General features: G+C 54.4%; 1 protein-coding gene across 1 annotated transcript in view; it reads left to right on the forward strand.

Annotated features, from left to right (window-relative positions):
* LOC106487412 (dedicator of cytokinesis protein 2-like) overlaps nucleotides 1–19,341 on the forward strand; it is an 83,670-nt gene that overhangs the window by 13,510 nt on the left and 50,819 nt on the right. The window contains exons 18-23 of the mRNA XM_067298455.1: nucleotides 920–1,109; nucleotides 5,291–5,388; nucleotides 5,793–5,882; nucleotides 6,553–6,653; nucleotides 6,797–6,931; nucleotides 12,887–12,998. Coding sequence (XP_067154556.1) covers nucleotides 920–1,109; nucleotides 5,291–5,388; nucleotides 5,793–5,882; nucleotides 6,553–6,653; nucleotides 6,797–6,931; nucleotides 12,887–12,998 — 726 coding nt within the window. The remainder of the gene's footprint in view (nucleotides 1–919; nucleotides 1,110–5,290; nucleotides 5,389–5,792; nucleotides 5,883–6,552; nucleotides 6,654–6,796; nucleotides 6,932–12,886; nucleotides 12,999–19,341) is intronic.

Consider the following 19,341-nt stretch of genomic DNA (forward strand, 5'->3'; position numbering starts at 1 on the left):
GGAAAAAGCAGCACACTGTGTTCCCAAGCAGCAAGGGAGCCTCAGGGAGATGCAGCAGCACCGCGGCGATGCTTCCTTTGCCCGGGGCCAAGCAGAGATGGAAAAGGGGGGTCACCGGCACCCGGACCCGGCCAGACCAACCTGCACCCCACTGAGCGGCTGCACGGCCCCCGTGTGCGCCCGGCGGGGTCTGCGCGTGCAGCGGTTCCCGCGCCGTCCCCCCGGCCTCCCCGGCGCCTGCCAGGTGTGCTGCCACGCTGGGGCACGGCGAGAGCATCCCGCGCGGCCGCCCGTCCTCGTCCCCGGGGCTCTGCAGGGCACCACCCTCCGCACCTAAGCGCGTATTTGCACACGCGCTGGTTTTCTATCTTCAGTGCGTGACCTTGCATCGGCTGCCTTGAAGCACATGTTGTTCGAATGTGCCACATCGCCATGGTCCAGAGCGATCTCTGTCACTGACCTCTGCCTGTTGCTGTTTTTCATTCACTGTTTTTTATGTCTTCCCTAGATTTTACCAGCTGTGATTCAGTACCGTCTTCGGGGGGTGTCGTGGCATTAGGCTGAGCACAGATCCCAGTGGTGCCTTGCAGGAAACAGCTTCATTGTTTTTTTTGGAGAAATTAAGGTCGGCAGAGCCTGCCGGACCATCCGCGCGGACCGCCGTGGTGCAGGCGTTGATTTTCCCATGCTGGCTCCCAGACTACAATGACTCTTGAGAGCTTAATGTTACCAAGTTTTGAATCCATTGCATAGGAGTTACCTTGATTTGTACATAGCTCTACCGATTTTATTGCACTGTTGTGCAGAGCAAAGTCAGGGAAGATAATACCAGCGCTCACCTGTCTCCTAAAGGGCTCCTGAGTCCCATAGGTCAAATCTCTTAATATCCCGCTCGTCTGAGACGTGCACTGGGTTGCAGGGCGACAGCCGGAAACTGGAAGACGCCAGCTCGTACCTGAACCTGCCTTCCACGAGAAACGTGTCGGAGCCGAAGATCCTTCCGGGTTCCTCGTTCCGAGTGAGCGGAGGCACATCGGGTATAAGCGTGTCCGCCCGGGACAGCTTCCAGATCTCCACCCTCGTCTGCTCTACAAAATTGACCCAGAACGGTGAGTCCTGGCTCGCAGCGGTCCGGTCGCTGGTGTTGCCGGCTGCGCTCCGCGGTGCTCGAGGCGCTGGCCCCATCGCAGTCCGCTAGCTGCTTTCCGATGGGTGCCTTTTATTCAGACACTGATAAGTAACTTATGTTACTAAATATATATTCCTCCTACCCGTAACTTCAAGCTATGTTAGCAGAAGCACCAAAAAAGCAAAGAAATGAGAGAGGTAAATGTTGGCTCTACCTTGTGAAGTAGCTGTAGAAATGACAACACTGAGTGTCCTGGTTATCGTGTCAGAAATCTGAGTCCCGCTCGAGCAAGCAGGAGGTTTGTTCTCTGGCTCCCGTGCTCCGGCCAGGGCCATCGCCAGCGGGACAGGATGAGCTGGGTCCCCCCGGCTGGCTCCATGTTTCCGCCCCAGACCCCGTTTCTCGCGGTGATGGGGCCAGGCTGTGGCTCCCGGTGCTGCTGGTCCGTGAGCGGTGCTGCGCGCTGGGAGCACTCCCGCAGCCGGTGCATGGCCAGCACGGGCACGGCACGGGCACGGCGCGACCAGAGCTGCCCCACAGCACCCGTGTGGCTGCCAGGCTCGGAGGAGATGGGAGAGGCTCGGTTCCCTGCTCCTGAGCGGTGCCGTTTCCCCTCGGGGCTGGGGACAGGACCTGGCCTGCTTTCGTTCCTGAATAACGAGGAATAAACGCAACCTCCGTGCGTTTGTCCCCGGGGACTTGCTAGCCCCAGTTCGGGGGAGCGGCGCTGCAGAGGGGCCGACTGATTTACCGCGGCTGCGTGAGCGACGCATGCCGGCGTGGCCGGGCGCACGGGGGCCGTGGCTGGTGCCCCAGGCCGTGGCTGTGCCCGGACACAGTCCGGCCGGTGTGGCCGTGCCACGGGGCTCGCTCCCGTGGTCACGGCGCCAGGAGACTCGGCTGACAGCCGGGAGGCAGAAGCGCTGGCACTGAATTACCGCTTCAGTTCGGTCACTACCGATACGGCAAAGAGCCGCTCCAGGGCCAGGGCTGGCGGGTTGGAGGGACCGCTGGGCTCGAGGCCAGCCGGGAGCTGTGGTCCGGGGTTTCCGGAGCCGCCTCTGCCATCCCTCGTGGTCACAGCAGTGGCCACGGCTCCTTCCCCACCTCCCCAATGGGGGTACAATTTGCCACCGGCTCTATTTGCATATTGCTGCGTTTATAGCTCAAGGTTATCACTCATAATGTTCCTCTTTTTTTTTTTTCCTCCCCCTTTTTTTTTTTAAAAGGTTGTCTTTTGGCTTATCTGTCTCCAGAGCCCTCCTGGGTTAGCAGCATTTAGCTTTCCAAGGCAGGGGAAGGAGAACAAGCAATAGCAGGCTGCAAGCATCGACAGGCGCTCGGCCGCCTCCGCCTCGGAGGGGCTGAGCCCTGCCAGCAGCTCCAGGTAGTTAGCAGCTCCTTGGCTGCCGTGAACCTTTGCAGATGGTAATTAATCTGCTACTGCCCCGAGGGAGCTGAGCCGCCGCCTCCGATTTGGGCAGGGGGAGTGAACTGCTGAGTGTTGCTATCTAACACTTCGTGACCTTCTCTGGGCCCTCCGGAAATCGCGATGGGGATTGGGACTCCTTGTTTTTAAAAGCGGTGTCTCAGCTTGTGTAGCTCAGGCTTTTAGCTCTGGAGGTCCTTCGCTCAGTTCTTCACAAGTCAGCCAAGAGCGTGCCTGCCATCCAAACACAGATGCATCAGCATTTATAGACGGGGTTTTGCCTTGTAGAAAACATTTTGGGACACGGCAGAACAAAAAGGTGCAGACAGCCCTGGAAAGCGCTTGGCAATTATGCAAACTGCTTCACGTGCACATCTAAAGCGAACAGGGGAAACACCACGGATACAAGGGTACGGTCAGGTGTCTGCTCTGCTGAAGGTCTGAGAACAGTTGCGTTGTCTGAATGCCCTTGCAAACGTCCGTTTAGGGCAAGCGCTGCAGGTGTACATCCAAGGTAACGGAGAACAGCAACCTGGGTGTTCACCACGTTTAACTGCTCTCTTCTGTGCAGCAGAGTTGCGGCGCGCAGGCCATGGCTACGTTTTTGGTATGTGTGCGAGCATTCCTGCAGACGCTTCAGCAAAAGCAACAGTCTGTCCTCCTTTGTGAATAACAGGGAAACGTGGAAATAACACTGTGAACTGGTCGGATAGTTAAAATGCTGCATAGCAATACTGACGGGGAGCAGATTCTGCACTTGCGTGCCTGAGGCAAGCGGCAATAGAACCTGCCTGGAGGGGAAAACCATATGCAGTAGTCCTAATTTTTTTTCCATGTAGTAGTGCCTTGTCTGTAAGGTCAATGGTTTGAAATATTTAGCCCTGTTTTTGCTAAATCTTAATGACACGGTTGGGGAAACTGCAACTCTGACGAGGGGCTGTCGGCACTCGGGAGCAGCAGCTTCGCAGTCAGGGCGATGCAGCACGCGGCAGCTCATCGCGGCCGTGCTAACGGCGCTTGGGCTATTGCGGATCAGGACAAGTAGGGTCTGGGGCCATAACGGTTCAGTTAATTCTCTTCCTGCAGCACAATTACAGCTTCTGTTGTAATAATCGTTTATTTAGCTGAGCTTTGTCTTTATGGTATTAAAAAAGCTGGAGGGCTTCCCATGCTGAGCAGCAGCGTGCTGGGGAGACGGCAGTGTGCCAGGCCCCGGGCTGCTCCTGGCTGTGCCGTGCCGTGCCGTGTCACACCACGCCGCACCGTGCTGCTCAGTGCCAGCCGGTGCAATGCCGCGGGGCCACGCTCTGCAGGCTGTGGCCACCTTGCGGGAGCAGTGTGGGCACAGCCGCCCGTGTCCCAGCTTGCAGAGCCGCGGCCGCCCTGGGAGGACTGCAGCCGGCGCCGCGGGCAGGTGGGGCGCAGCGAGGGGTGGCAACGGCCGGCAGCGTGGCCAGGGCCAGCAGCGCCCACTGGCGCGCGAGGGCTCCCGGGGACACCGCGGTTCCCGCACTAAGCGTGGCGCGACCTGGATGCTGGCTGCGCCCGGCGGTTCGCACCAGCACGATGCTCCAGGCTCAGAGACACACGAGCAAGTTGCACAAAACCGGATCAATATTTTAAATATCTGCAGTGGCAGGCTTGATGGTCCATGTCTGGATGTTTACTTCCAGGCTATTTTCTGCGTTGTCGTTTTCCCATGGCCACAGACCCACAGGAAGAGACTGTAAACCAGCAGTTAACTGAACTTGCTGTTCAACGTCTCTAGGTTTCCCACGTAGCGTGTTTGTGGGATAAGTGCGGTTGCTCAGGCAGTTTCTGTTAACTTCAGGTGTTTGCTCAGCGCGGAAGGAGGAGGAAAGCTGCCTGCCTTCGTGCCCCGCTGCCGGACCTCGGAGCCTGCCTGCCGTGGTGGCGCGGTCCGACCCCTGCGCCGGCGGGCCGTGCGTGGCTGCATCCATCCAGCAGCGACGCTCCGACGTCCCAGCAGCGCCAGGGTTCGAGGCACAAGCAATACGGAGCAGTGCTCCAAGTGATGCGCACGATGTTCTCGCAGTTCTGCGCAGCAGCCGGAGCTGCTCTGGGAAGGGTTGTGCCGCGAGGGGCGTCCCCAGCCTGCCCGGGCAGCGGCCCCACGGGGTGAGCTCCTCCGGCAGCCCCGGCCCAGCACGATCCCACGGCACGACCCCAGCGCCGGAGATCCCTTCTCCGACAGCTCCGTAGGGTTGTGGTACCTGGGGACGGTGCAATGTCTCCTGAGCATCGGCATCGGCACAGATGCCAATGCCGTTGCCCGTGCCGAGCTGCGGACTGCATTTATTCATAACACTCCTGTTTTTGAGGAAGTCGCTATTTCGTGTTCGACTTTTGGTGTTTTATTTCTTGGTTTCTTTCTCTGTGCAAGGGTGTAAAGAGGAAGAGAGCGCCAGCGCCCTCCTGGCCATGCGTTAGTACCGCGAAGAGCAGCTGGGAACGCCACGGCGCAGCTGGCCCGCTTCCCCCTCTGCTTTTCCCAGGCGTCTGGGGCTTTTGCAGCGTGGGGGAGAGCAACCTCACCCCTTACGGAGCATTTCCCACCGGGGTCATTCCCTGCCAAGTTAGGGCCAGCTGCCCTGGACAGTGAGGATGGGAACGGTAGAGAACATCTGCTGGCATAGCTGGAGGTGCTCAATAACTTTTAAGTCCGGCGGCAAATAAAGTCCGTGCTAATTCGTTCCCTTCTTCCCCTGCAGTCAACCTGCTAGGGCTGCTGAAGTGGCGCTCAAAGCCCAGCCTCCTGTCCGGAAACCTCCAGAAGCTGATGAACGTGGATGGAGGGGAAGTCATCAAGGTACGACGAGCGGCTGCCGGCACCTTCGCTCTCCACCCCTTCCCTTCCCCGAACCTGCCCTTCGCCTCCCCCCGGCCGTGTCCCCCCACGCCTGGGGCTTTCTCGCTCCCTCCGCGGCAGAGGGACGTCACCGCTCCGGAGGGGAGGGTTGGCGGCATGGCGCTGGAGGTATTGCACGGGCAGCATCACCGCAGCGGTCGCGCGCAGGGAGGAACTCCACGCTCCCTTTTGGGACAGATCGAGCTGGAGAATTGTCTCCGGGAACAGGGCTGGGAGCCTCAGGCTGAGAAAATAGTACAGAAAGCAGTTCTGCCCCGAGACAGATCTTTCCCTCTGTCGGAGATGGATCCAGGATGATGCCAGAGCTAACGCCCAAGCCCTCACAACCCTTTCTTCTCCTGCAGTTCCTCCAGGACACTTTGGACGCCTTGTTCTCCATCATGATGGAGAATGCGGACACGGATGTCTACGACACGCTCGTCTTTGACGCCCTGGTGAGCGGGTCCCTGTCTCGCCTGCCTTCGGGTGCCTTCAGGTGCCTTCGGGTGCCTTCAGGCCTCTCTGGGCCAGGCTGAGGGAAGCCCAGCACTTTGCTCTGATGCAGCAGACAAATAACCAGAGGTGTCTAAAAGGGCGTAAGACTGAGGGGGGGGGTTGAGATGGGATTTGCCGAATCTGCTCAGGCGTGCAAGGCTCAGGGCCATGCAGCCACGTCCGGGCTGCTCCGCGGTCTCGCAGGCTGAGCGGAGCCTGGATGTCCTGGCCCTGGGAGGTGGCTGGACTCCGCAGGTGAGGAGAGCGGTAGCCGCAATCTGAGCAAAGCTCGGAGGTGTTTCCTCTAGAACGAGCGGTAAAAGCAGCGTCAAGAGACGAGAGCGATCGCGGTGAGCAGCCCGGGGGAGAGCCAGGTCGGAGCGGCAGCCGCGCGCCCGCCCGAGCCACCGGGCAGCAGCGACAGCGCGAGCGCCGTGCAGAGCGGCCGCGAGGCGTCCTGGATTCGGGGCGGCTGGACGCTTCCGCGCCTCCGAGATCCGCTCGGTCTCGGCGGGGCGGACGGGCTTGCGGGAGGCTCGGACGCCCTCAGCGGCTCCCTCGGGGGATGCTAGCGCCGCTGTGGGTCTGGCCCCCGAAATTCCCTCGTCCCGAAACCCGCCTCTCCCGCAGGTCTTCATCGTGGGCCTCATCGCCGACAGGAAGTTCCAGCACTTCAACGCGGTGCTGGAGGCCTACATCCGGCAGCACTTCAGCGCCACGCTGGCCTACAAGTGGGTGGCGCGGGGAAGGGCTGGGGCCGGGCGCCGCTCGCTGCCGGGCCCGCGTGCCGCCGGAGGGGAGGCGGCTCCGGGAGCGGCGGCGGCTCCGGGAGCGGCGGCCCCCCCTCACCGTCACGGCTGGCGCTGCCCCGCAGGAAGCTGGTGTCGGTGCTGACGCGCTACGTGGAGCGCGTGAGCCAGGGCGAGCCCTGCGAGCCGCTCGTGCGCACCCTCAAGGCCCTCGAGTACGTCTTCAAGTTCGTCGTCCGCTCCAGGCGCCTCTTCGCCCAGTAAGTCGCGGCAATCGCTTCCCCCTCTCTGCCGGCGCCAGTGCTGGTGCCGTGGCGCGGAGGCCCCGCAGGGTCCGGAGTGGGGTCCGCTCCGCTCGCCGCCCCACCGCAGCCGTCGGGCCCTTCCGAGGGGCGGCAGGCTCTTTCCGCGCGCTTGTCATCGCCGGGTCGTGCCAAACGAGGCCGGAAGGGACCGGGAGAGGTCGCGTGGCCACCCCGTGCCCCTCCGCTTAAACCGCCGCAGGCAGAGGGTTTTTAAGGTGCTCTTGAAAACCTCCGGTAGCGGCACAGCGCAGCTGCCCCGGCGCCTCGCGCCGCTCGGCTAGCGTTGCAGTCGGGAAGGTTTGCCGGCGTCCGGTCCAAGGGGTCCTCGCTGCTCTTGGAGCCCGCGTTTCTTGTCCTGTTCCCGACGCGTTTATTCCTTTCTTTGCTGCTGCTTTTCGCGCCTTGGCCACCGTTGCCGTGTCCCCGGCGGCTGGGCGCAGGCCCTTTCCCGGGGCGTCCCGGCCCCGGCAGTGCCGTCACTCCCGCCGCCGCGCCAGCAGTGCCCCGTCCCTGCAGCCAGCCTGGGAAACGGCCCCTTCCCGGCAGCGCCGCTCCCGACCGAGGCACAGCCGCGATCCGCTCCTGCTCTTCCCCGAGGAGCCTTTGCCTACCCCGGCACGAGCCGTGCTGAAGCTTTTTCATTCATTTTTCCTTTGAGAGGAAAACTTTGCGCTTATCCTCAGTGAGTCACAGCTTGTTTATTACCGAGTGGTTTTCCAAGTTGTTGTGAATTCTTATCCCATCGCCTGGCTCCGCGTGGTTCCTCCCCCTTCCGATGTTATCTCTGGCCCTCCGGATAGCATTCCCGACGAGCGTCCCCAGCTCTGCAATGGCAGATCCGTGGCCGTTGCGCAGGGTGCGGATGAGAGCGAGCCTGTTAGCCTGGCGACTCCTGCCGCTTTGCGTAAGGACCACGCCGACACATCAGTAATAAAGACGACCAGTTTGGCCTCAGAGGGTTTATACGAAGTTCCTCCTATCTCTGCAATTTAAGCGGTGCACACGGCTCCTCGACCACTTCACGAGCGGCTCCATCGCACTTCAGCCTGTTCCTTGTGCTTTTAAATCATCTGTAACGCGAACAACGCGTTTGCAGTCTCCAGGGTGTTCCTGGCGTGCAGCAAAGCCGAGCGCGGTGGGCAGCTCGCCTGAGGACCGGAGCGGGATCTGGGTGCACAAGCCCCTTCCCGCCCCAGGCGCCCGTTGGGCAGCTCGTGCCCCGCTGCAGAGGCTCATCTTGCTTTGCGACCCCACTCAACGCGAACCTCCAACGCGTTTTGCTATTGCAACCCTCGAGAAGGTCCCCCAGGAGTGGACTGGGGCGGTCTCGGGGTGAACAGGACCTTTTCTGCCCCAGGCAGCTCCCGTTAAGGAGGTGAAACGCGTTGAAGATAGTTCTCCAAAGTTGTCTCCTTCCTGGAGACTCGTGTGACCCTTTGAGGGCCGGAGGGAGAGAGCAGATGTGTCCTCCCTGGGACAGGCCACCCCGGATACCTCCAGAGCCATCCCGGTTCCGTGTGCTTCCCCGCAGAAGCCGTATGGTTAAGCCCTACAGAAAGAAGTGGGACAGCAGGAATGAAGCACCCGGCACTTGCTTCCCACCCTGATCCGCCTGGAGCACCACGAGGCAAACGACCCCCCCGAGAAGGTCTGTGCTGACTCTGGGGGTGGCCAAGCCCGGGCGAGCGCAGCCACTGCTCCTCCTGGCCGGAGAGAGAAGGTTGCAAGAAGTTTCCAGATGAAGTGGAAAACTGCTGAAAATACCGCTAATCAGAATCATCAGAAAAACCAAGCTGTGTTCCTGTTTCATTCCAAGTACAAGGCACTGAAAGTTGAAATGGTCCCAAAAGAGTGGCAGGAAACAACGTCCCTCGGCAAACGGCATCCAGAAGAGGACAGATTAGCCCAGATTAGCTTGAGAAATCAGCACAGTTGCCTCGGGGCCACGTGCAGAGCTGCTTGGGACCCTGCTGCCGGTGTGTACAACCAGGCACACGGTCGTTTTCCGGAGTGTGCTTAGCGGAGCAGAGCAGAGCAGAAGCGCAGGTTTGCTTAGGTCCGTGCGAAATCCCGAGCACCGTGAAGAAGCGCCGGGGTGAGTGGGAAGCCCTTCCCGTCCGCTGCAGGCAGGGGCTCTGCCTCTCGTTCACAAGCTGTGTTCAGTTCCCAGCACCGAGACTGCCTCGGAGGACCTGGCCGAGCTCCGCTTCATCCTCAGTCTTGCTTGCTGTCCCCCGAACGCTCCCCTTATCGACCGCGACGGCCACACGCTGTGTCCGTGGCATGCTCCGTGCTGCAAGCCCTGTCTCTTCTTGGGCTTTCTAATCGTTATTGTTCGGCCGTGACTCCCAGGGTCTCTGCCGTGGCCAGGCAGTTACTGCAGGGGCTCCGGGGATGTTCCATCACTGAACTGAGGTATCTACCTCTTCTTTATATAGGAAAATACAGAGCAAATTCGCCAGCTTGTAAAACTTTCGGCAAAGAAAATTAATTATATGGAGCATCTGCAAGCAGTCTTATGAATTAGTTTGCATTAAAATAAAGACATCCCTGAAGACATTTAGTATTTTTATTCATCTTTTCTTTATCTCAGTGATCTTAACAGTGGAATAACACGAACTCTTCAGATCTTCTAAATGCTTAAAACGGTACTAAATCTTGTGCACAGTCTATAATTTAAAGAAATTAGGTTGTAATTAAAATAAGTTACTGCAGATTGCTGTATCTATTTGATTATGTATGCTACAGACGGAGTCAGATGAACAGCTCAAGTACCTCCTAGGAGGGTCCCTAGTTACTGCGTGGGTAATCAAAGCGGCAGCCCGCCGGTGTCAACGGCCCAGGCGCAACCAGAGGGCACAACACTGCATCTGGCCTCCGTGGTCACCGCGGGGAGAGGGGTGCTCCCCGTTTTTGATCCATCCTACTTCTCCTGGGCTAGGAAGCGTCATTGGCTGGAGCCTGGTAGGTTGTAAAGGGGCTGAGTCCACAGTACTGGCATCGGTAACACCTGTGCTTGAGCCTGCTGGAATAACCTGGCCTTTGGGATGCTGCAGACCTCTCGCATCCTCGCATCCCCACGTCTTCAAGCTGAGTTTTGGTAGCCCAATCACTCCCGCGAGCCGTTCCTGGTATTTGCGTGTCTCCATCATCTTTCTCCAAACTTTCTGCAGTTCCATCCTGTCTTTTCTGCAGAGGGGTGCCAGAGCCGCACGCTGCTCAGGAGCACCGTGGGTTTGTGCAATGGTGTGATGACATTGTCTCTTGTTTTCTATTCCTCTCCTGTTAATTCCTAATTCTTGTTCTGCTTTTTGACTGCCACCGAGGGAAGTTTCCCTGGAACGGTTTATCGCAGCCCTGAGACGTTGCCCTGCGGGGCCAGCTCCAGCCCGCCGTCTGTGTGGGAAGCTGGGGTCGCCCTTTCTCACCTTCATCTGCTTTGTATCGCGTGGCCCAGTTACGCCGTCCCGCGGGTCCTTCTGCAGCGCCTCGCAGTCGGCCCCCGCTCCTGCTTCCCCGGGTAATGGACGTCATCACAAACTTCGTCACCTCCGTGCGCGTTCTCTTTTCCGGGTCTTTATGCGTTGGACTGTCCCCGGTCAGCACACGGCACTGAGGGACTTTGGCGACTTCCTCTTTCGCGAGAACGGATCATTTGTCCTGCCGTCTGCTCCTGTCTTTTAACCAGTTACTTATCCATTTAGGAACCCTCCCTTTATCCCATGGTCATTGAGTTTCTTGATGAGTCTTTCTTTAGTGAGGAACTTGGCTGACGTCTACTTGGGTTTCCAAAAGGCTTATCACAACCGACCATCCCTTTCAATGTTTTTGCTGGAGACTTCTTCAAAAGAGCGCCAAGAGGTTTATAAGCCAGGATTTCCCTTTCCAAAAGCCACATTGACTCATCTTCATCATGCTTTTTCTATTATCATCCATACTAATTTGCTTAGTGCGGTGGTAGTCAGATAATTTTCCTGCCTAGCTTAATTGACAGCGCTTGAAAGATTTCCTGTGATGCTCCTGGAGCTCAGTAGCATGTCGGCGTCCAAGTGCTGTAGGAGTTGAGAAAGGGGCTCGTACGCAGGGTCCATAAACCTGAGAGGCACCAGGCTTAAAGACAGGCTCTTACTGAATGTTTTCTTGACGAAATCCTCCAAACCAACAGGTCAGTAATGAGTTAAAGACCATATTGACCCATGTCTGCTGCAGTAATGCAAATCAGCAGTAATCTTGGCTTAACTGAGATGCACTCTTTGACTGCTTTATAGTGCTCTGGTTTACTTAAAAGTTCAGAAATCAGTGTTGATAAGATATCTTAAAATCATTAAAAAGAATATATGGTATTTATGTATGCCATCTTTAATATAAAGTTACAGAATTTTGTAGGCAAGAATTTAAGACTGAGGTGAGCTCAAAAACTCATGCTATTTAGTCACGGGTAGTTGCATCACAAAAGGGACTAGGTTAAAAATCTAACAAATCTCTAACAAACAATGATTATTGCCTGGTATCACTGTTGTGAGAATAAGGACAGTGTGTGGACCTTCATTTTGTTATGCTTATTTTAACACATGCAGGCTGCTTTGCATGTAGCTTAGTCCCAGATTTCCTGGCCTTATGTCTGGTTTTTGTGCAAAGCATCAGTGCGCACCTGCCACGTCAGGGAGCTGCCCAGGCTGCTGCCCGGCGGTGGGAAATCCCGCTCCCATGCGGAAAGAGCCCAAGGACAACGCCAAGAGCTTTGGGACACGCAATCCAAGGAGCAAGGCTGGAGGAACAGGGTTTTCTGGGGGGGGTCTTACATTTTTTAATAACTTTTTATCTATGGATGAGAGGGAGGGAAATATCTTGAGTGAATCTAAACTATCTTTTTACTTGAAAGTTGGTCATGAGATATAAAGGAACAGTTACTCAAGTGATGATACATGTATTCGTTTTAGCACAACTGAGATACCTCAGGCAAATTAACAGGCTTGTTCCCACTGTCAAATCTGTATTTTGTATGTTCCCTTGTGTTCATTTATCAGAGAGGAAGGATGAATTCGAAAGCAAAACAATCCAATTGTAGTTTTATAAAACAAAGAAGCAAACTCTTTGCAAAAACTAGATTCAGTAAAAATAGCTGGTAAGCAAAAAGTAACAAATCTTGTTTGTTCTACTGCAATATGCACAACTGAAAAACAAAACACATTTTGCTTGTCACGATGGAGGCTGGCGCTCCAAGTGGAGATCAGATTAGGCTGGAAGATACATCTGTCTCCACAGCCAAAGGATAGATTCCTTTTTTATTCCTAATTTCCTCCGTTCTGTACCTGCAAATCATTCACCAGTAGGGTTCCCTTTTTCATACACTGTGTCAATGGATTGAATAAATTAGCTCAAATATGACCTATTTTTCACAATGAGTTATTATGGTGAGTCTTATTCTTATAATTCTGCATGTGATTAACTGTTTTGAATATTTCTCACAGTATTGCAAGTCTCATGGCTAAAATTTCCCAAATATATTCCTTTGTTCTGTGACCGATAATGCGATTCCATGTTCAGCCTGGAGTGCTCAGTAGGCTTCCAACTAAGGTGGGAAGACACTGACCTCCTTTGATATGACTTCAGTCATATAAAGTAGTATAAAAGAGGTTTATATACATGTATATGTAAATATGTGTATGTAGTGTATAAAATACTATAAAAGAGCAAATAGGCTTTAATACTGCTAATTCTACCTGTCTTAAGCAGTGCTTCTGACTTGTCCCAGTGGCCTAGCAGCAAGTGCCCGAGGAGGCTTGCTGCCGTGCTTAGCTAGGGCAAAACGGGCAGCGAGGAGCTGCACGAGCTGCGACGGCCTCTGCGAGAGCCCATCGCCCGGGCGAGCGGCGCTCGAGGCTGGCAGTGACGCCCTGTCCTTCGCAGGCTCTACGAGGGGAAGGAGACGGCCGAGTTCGAGCAGTCGCTGCAGTGCTTCTTCCTCGCCCTGAACCAGCTGATGAGATCCCCGCAGGAGGGTCCCACGCTGCTCTCCCAGGTACGGCGCGCTGGAGGCTGCCGTGGGGGTCCGGGGTTGGGGCTGGGCACGTGGCGGGATGGACGGATGGATGCGCATCGCGCCGTGCACGGCCGCGGCAGTGCAGCACCGGCATTCCTGCTGCAGCGCTGCGTGCAGGGCGGCTCCCCTGGGCTCTCTGCACCGGCCGTCCCCGTGCACGGCCATGGCAGTGCAGCGCCGGCGTTCCCACTGCAGCGCTGCGTGCGGGGCGGCTCCCCTGGGCTCTCTGCACCGGCCGTCCCCGTGCACGGCCGTGGCAGTGCAGCACCGGCGTTCCCACTGCAGCGCTGCGTGCGGGGCGGCTCCCCTGGGCTCTCTGCACCGGCCGTCCCCGTGCACGGCCGTGGCAGTGCAGCACCGGCTTTCCCACTGCAGCGCTGCGTGCGGGGCGGCTCCCCTGGGCTCTCTGCACCGGCCGTCCCCGTGCACGGCCGTGGCAGTGCAGCACCAGTGTTCCCACTGCAGCGCTGTGTGCGGGGCAGCTCCCCTGGGCTCTCTGCACCGGCCGTCCCCGTGCACGGCCACGGCAGTACAGCACTGGTTTTCCCACCGCAGTGGGTGTCAAAGCCCCCCAGCTACCCTTGTAGTTAGTGTTGTAGGGCGGTGTCTTATCTGAGGGGGGAGCCAAGAAGAAAAGGTTATTGACTCATTTACGTTCTGTGAAGTTAATTAGAGAGAGAGAGTACAGGAGCTGGTTTCTTGGTGAGTTGGGTCTGGCTTTGGTATTGCGCCGGCGACGTGGCTGGGATGCGCTCTGCGGGCGGCAGATCCCTGCATCCATCGCTGGTCGAGGCGTGCAAGCCCGGGTCTGCAGCAGGCAACAGGGCCGCTTGTCATCCCTGCAAGCAGGGCCGTCGCGGGATCCTGGCTGGAGACAGGCTCAGGATGAACTGACACGGGGGGGTGGTCTGGGGGGCTCCTTGCCAGCGCGTTTTGCGGATGCAAAAGGTTTACGTGGGCTCAAGGGAAGGGTGGACACGTGCATGGAAGAGAAACCCGTTCGCAGCTGCAAAGAGACAGACCCCCGCATCTGCGCCACCAACGCAGTTATGATAATAACAGGTTTTAAATGTAGACTAGACCTTAGAAGTCAAGCGTACGGATTGTAGTTTTGAATGCAAATTGGAGTGCCTGGCTGTGAGTACCTCTATTAATTACTGCTCAGCATGAGCAGTCGGTGCCAGGAGACGGTTTCGTGGATAAGGCCCTGCCGTGCAGGTGTTTCGCCCAAGAGCCTGATGTGCCCTGTTGTGCTGCTCTTCTCAGAGTCCTTCTGGGAGCTGCGACAAGGTTCATGTTTGCTCTGCCGTGTGCTCCGGGATCAGTGATTTCCCTGCCTTTTAGTCATAGAAACCAGAGTCCTTTGCTGTTGAGCATCTCATGGGAGAACTTTTTCCCTTTTTTCACAAGAGACTACTGTTTCTGTTTTGCATTTACTTCATGGCGTTCTTAGGTAGTGTCTTATAATGTAATTATATGTAATATAAAAAAAGTGTCTAATAATGTAATTACAAAAGTAGCTTGAAGAACAATAACGATAGCTATTCTTCTCGTGAAGAGGAGGGCTGTTCCTCCTTGTCCACTTGTTCCATGTAAATACTGATTGTAATTCTGATTTCCATCTCAATACTGTTGTTCTGGAAACTCCGTGGTTTGGTAACCTGACTGTCTGCAGTTTTACCAGGCTGGTGCAAATCCACTTGGGTGATTTCTGTGTCACTCAAGACCTTGATTCAGGCCTGAAGAAGATACTTTTTGCAGATGCATCCAGACTAGAGAGACTAGCTCCCAGGTGCAGAGGAGAAAGATCTGCCCGTGCATCACCAGAAAAGACACTGCTGCAGCTGACCTTCTGCCAAGAGCCGGAATAGCAGTGGTAATAGCAAAAAATAGCCATGAGGTGCACACGGTGTAGCAGGATCTGCCAGCTGTCCATCAAAAGTGTCAGAGAGGAGACGGGCAGCTGTCAAGAATGAATAAAGCAGAAGTTTAGGGACAAATTGTCCTAGGTGTCTCGGCAAGGCCTGGGTAGACAAGTGTGTGCTTCATCCCTGAGGTACGTTAAGGCTGGTGCCTTGCAGGGAATGGCATTGCTTTTAAAAGATGAGACTGTAGTTATTGTAGGTAACCTAGTATGTCAGTGCTGACAGGAATCCAGACGAATGTGTGTCACAGGGCAGTCACTGGCTACCGCTCTCAGGGAGACATTTTTTCTGTATTGCAACACTAATATGGTCCTTTCAGTGTTCTTGAGGCATTGTGAGTGTGTGTAATAACCTAACTTCTTTTAAAAGCAGACTAAAAAATTGTACATGGTGGTGTTCCATCATGTGCAATTGTACTGCTGTAGCTTCAGGACAGAATCCTTAATTCTGTGATATAGACTTGATGGGATGCCATCCACCTAGAGTGACCTGTTGGAAGCATGATATTATTTTCAGAAATTTGCTTATTCTACTCCTGCTAGGTTTTTAAAATCTGACTACTCTTTCTGCTGATAAAGATTGAATTCTGCAGTGAGATCTGAGCTCCTCACTGGGAGCTTTTCCCATGAAAAAGGCCTTTTTTTGGTTGCTATTACTTTGGTTGAGAGAGTAGGAGAGACTCATGCCCTTTTGGCAAATCCATGTTGTTTTCTTTAAGGAAAACGTGCCCCTTGGAACTCACACCAGGTTCTTACTTAAGGTATTGCTAAAATTTCAAGTAGGTCTAGGTGCTGCGGTCCTGCTTTCTCCAAAGTCCTGCCCGGACACAGCTCAGCCTGCGTTGCGCATCTGTGCTGTGTTATTTTGCAGTAGCAGGACATGATCCTTCCCGAAGACTTTCCATCTGCTCCTGTCTCTTTTGAGCCGTCAGGAGGTGTGCATGCTTTTACTCAAATCTTATCGCTGCCGGAGGACTTTGCGAGCTTGTTTAATTGGAGCTAGGCGACATCACTGTTGTTCTTATGTTGACGTCCCACCAGGGCCCCTGGGTCATTTTCAGTCATTGGTTGCCAACTTAGAAGTTTTCAATTTTGTAAATGTAGCCCATATTTATTATTTCTAAATGCATGGCTTTGCACTTAGCCGCCTTGCGATATGTAGTGTTTACTTGCACCGAGCGTGCTGTGTCATCCAGGTCTCTTCCTTGCAGTAATTCATCCTCCTCATTGCTAACTGCTAACTCTGTTGTTGTGTGATCTGCAAACATTATCAGTAATGAGGTTTCTCTCAAGGTCATTGACAAAAATGTTTCACTGGGTGATAGAATGCCCAGATGAAATTATTCAGCACGGAAGTGAAAATCAGAAAGTGGTTTTAAAAGCAAAAAACACCTTAACTTTAAATGCATGATGATGGGCTCTGAGCTGACTAACACACCATAGGTGAGACCTGGGACTATAACGGATAGTGCTATGGCAACGTCAGCTCAGTGCTTAGCACTGATCAGAAAAAGCTCGCTAAAAGTTGGGAATTATTAGGAAAGGAATCAAGAAGAAAACGGAAAATATCCTTTGCCACGATATAAATTCATGGTGCATCTGTGTCTTAATGTCACATGCAGCCTGATCTCCACCTTTGCGAGCACACAGAGTGAGTCTGGAACAGCCCCAACAACGGATGACCAAATGTCTGGGGCAGCTTTCACATGGATCGCCTGTCTGAGTCGGACCTCTTCCTCCAGGAAAAGAAATGGGTAGGGAAGTAGGACAGAGAGCTGTAGGTTCGTGTGTGACTGGAGAAGGGAGTAGGGAATTGTTCGTGGTCTCGTCAACTCAGGGAGGAGGGAGCAGCTGATGAAACCGGTAGGTGTCTGATTCAGAACAAACAAAAGAAGGTGATTCGTCATGTAGCGTGTGATGTGTCTGTAGAGCTCCTTGCAGCTGTCTGTAACTCTGTCAGTTCAAGGACAGCTGTACAGGTCTGTGGAAGAAAAATCCATCCAAGGTTGTTTCAATATAAAGACATTTCTGACTCAAGAGGCCCTGATATGCAGCTTGCTGGAGACTGGGAGAGTGGTCCTGGCAAGTGCCACTCCGTGCTTGCTAACCCAGCAAGATCCCATGCACCTCCTTTCTCAGCCTTGGTCCACGTGCCCAGTCTCATGCTCCCACTTCTTGCTCCTCTGCCAAGCCTTGCACAAGGCTTACACATTGCTGTCTCATTTGGTGGGCTCCTTGGCTTGTTTCCTGACCTCGGCTTACCCTGTCCACAGTTCTTGTGTTGTGTCCCACACTGGTTCCTGCTGGACCCCAATTACTGGGTCTTACTATCCAGCCTTGATGGCGTATTCTTAACATGTTGAGCAGATACTCTAAGGAGAAAACATATTTTTTTCTGATTCTCGCATGTGGACTTTGCAGCTGCTTTACAGAGCTTGCAGACCCCCTACAACTCCAGCTGATGGCTCCTAAACCTGAGATGACAAGGTCCCATCCAGCTGCTGAAGGTGATACCCAAAAGATCTGTTAGCGATTGGTGTATTGCAGTTTCACCTAATTCTGCCTGCTCTTTTTGTTAAAGCTGCAATTCTCTGATCAGACCAAGGCAGAGCTGATAATAGCTTGTTAGCTGGAACAGTCTTGAAAAGGCCACCTGCTTTGTGGAGAATGCCAATCTTTTGTTGGAGTGCTTCACACTGTGGGGCTTTGTGCTATTTGACTGCTCTGTGCAAGGGAAGGAGGCTAAGTCTCTTACAACTGCATGGTGTCAGGTCTGCTTCCCTGAGCTAAAATCAGGACAGGGCCAGGGACAAACCTACGGCATGGTCCTAGGCCAGAGAGTGGAACAGCCCTTCAGCCAAACTTCTCCAGCTTCCCTGATAAATACTGTGATTCGGTGGGTGCCTTTGATGTGAAAGGAGGTGGAAGGCTACCCACCGCCTGCATGCAGCTGCCTTGCTGCTCTCCAGCCAGGAGATGAGAGCGCTTCTGCCTGCAACTGCTCCCTTTCATAGCAAGAGAGCCCTTGAGAAGAGCTTTGCTCATCCCCCTGCTCCCCTCCTGGAGCCCTGATTTTCTCTGCACCTAAGAAAGTTGAATTTTGAGGTGGGACTGAGCTCCTAACCGTACACACCTAAGGCTCACTGATGCTGAGCAAGGAAGAGCAGAGCAGAGCAGCCTCCCAGCATGGGTCTTTGCTTCATGGGAGCTGAACTGGCTCTAACGGCTGGATCCGGTGCCTGGAGATAGCCTGCCTGCAGGTGGGTGCCCCCAGGTAAACTGCTCGGTCGGATCACTGTTTGTAATGGATGTGTGTTCCCCCTGTTAATGCCTTATGAAGGAGAACCCGCATCTTCAGCCCTCCTTCAACGTAGGTCCGAATGCGGTGTGCAGGCTCACCCGCGGCTCAAAGGGGTCGAGTGGAGGAGACAGCCTCAACCGCACGCGGCCACTTTGAATATTTGCCTTTACGTTTGCATTTTACCGCCTGGCTCAGTGGACTCCATTTCCATGACAGGGATGCACATGTACGTCTGCACCTAAGAGCCTCTCTAAATTTGCTCTGACTTTTCCCTTGGGGCCCTCAAAGCATGGGCTTTACGTGCCAACCTGTAACCCCTACCATGCAAGCACGAAGATCGCGGTGACGTGCGCCTAGGTGCAGGCGTCTGCGCTGGTTGTGGGGTCTTGCTGCCCGTCCCAGGTCTGCAGCCCCCCACGATGGTCCGGCTTCACCGTTCCCGGCCCCCCACCGGCTCCCTGGCAAACGCCCAGCAGTTATCCAGCTTTGTAACGCTTTCAGGATGACAAAACGTCATCAATGACGCAGAAAAGACAGTTGGTTTGAGCAAATATTTCTGTTCTATACTTTGAAAGAAATCAGACATTTTTTTTTGTACCTCATGGTCAAGCTGACATACTTTTGCTATGAAAAATCAGTAGAAGGGAGTTAATCCTCAGTGGTAAAAGGAATATATCTTAAAATCTGCAAGACTAGGCAATTTACCTCATCAGTTAAAATAAAAACCAGAATCAGCTTCTGGAAGAAATCCTTTCTGAGCATAGATGCTGATGTTTAAGAAGTCCTGTAACAGTGGAGAAATTCTTGAGGAATGTGAAAAATTCCAATATGATCTCATCTTTTAAAGGGTGAATAAGATGACCTTGCTAACTGTAGACCGAATAAGCTGACCATTGATCCTGGCTCAGTCATGGAAAGGAAGCAATCAGTAAAGAATTAAAGGATGGCAGTATAATTAACGTTAATCACTCCAGCTTTACTAAGCATTGAGTTTAATAAAAAAATCAAATTTAGCTGCTACTTTTTCCGAAGTTCTGATGGTGACTGAGAAAGATAACTGGCATAATACACAGGACTTTAACAACTGTCTGACTTGA

Source organism: Apteryx mantelli, chromosome 5, assembly GCF_036417845.1.
Source record: "Apteryx mantelli isolate bAptMan1 chromosome 5, bAptMan1.hap1, whole genome shotgun sequence".
In the NCBI taxonomy this organism is placed as follows: domain Eukaryota; kingdom Metazoa; phylum Chordata; class Aves; order Apterygiformes; family Apterygidae; genus Apteryx; species Apteryx mantelli.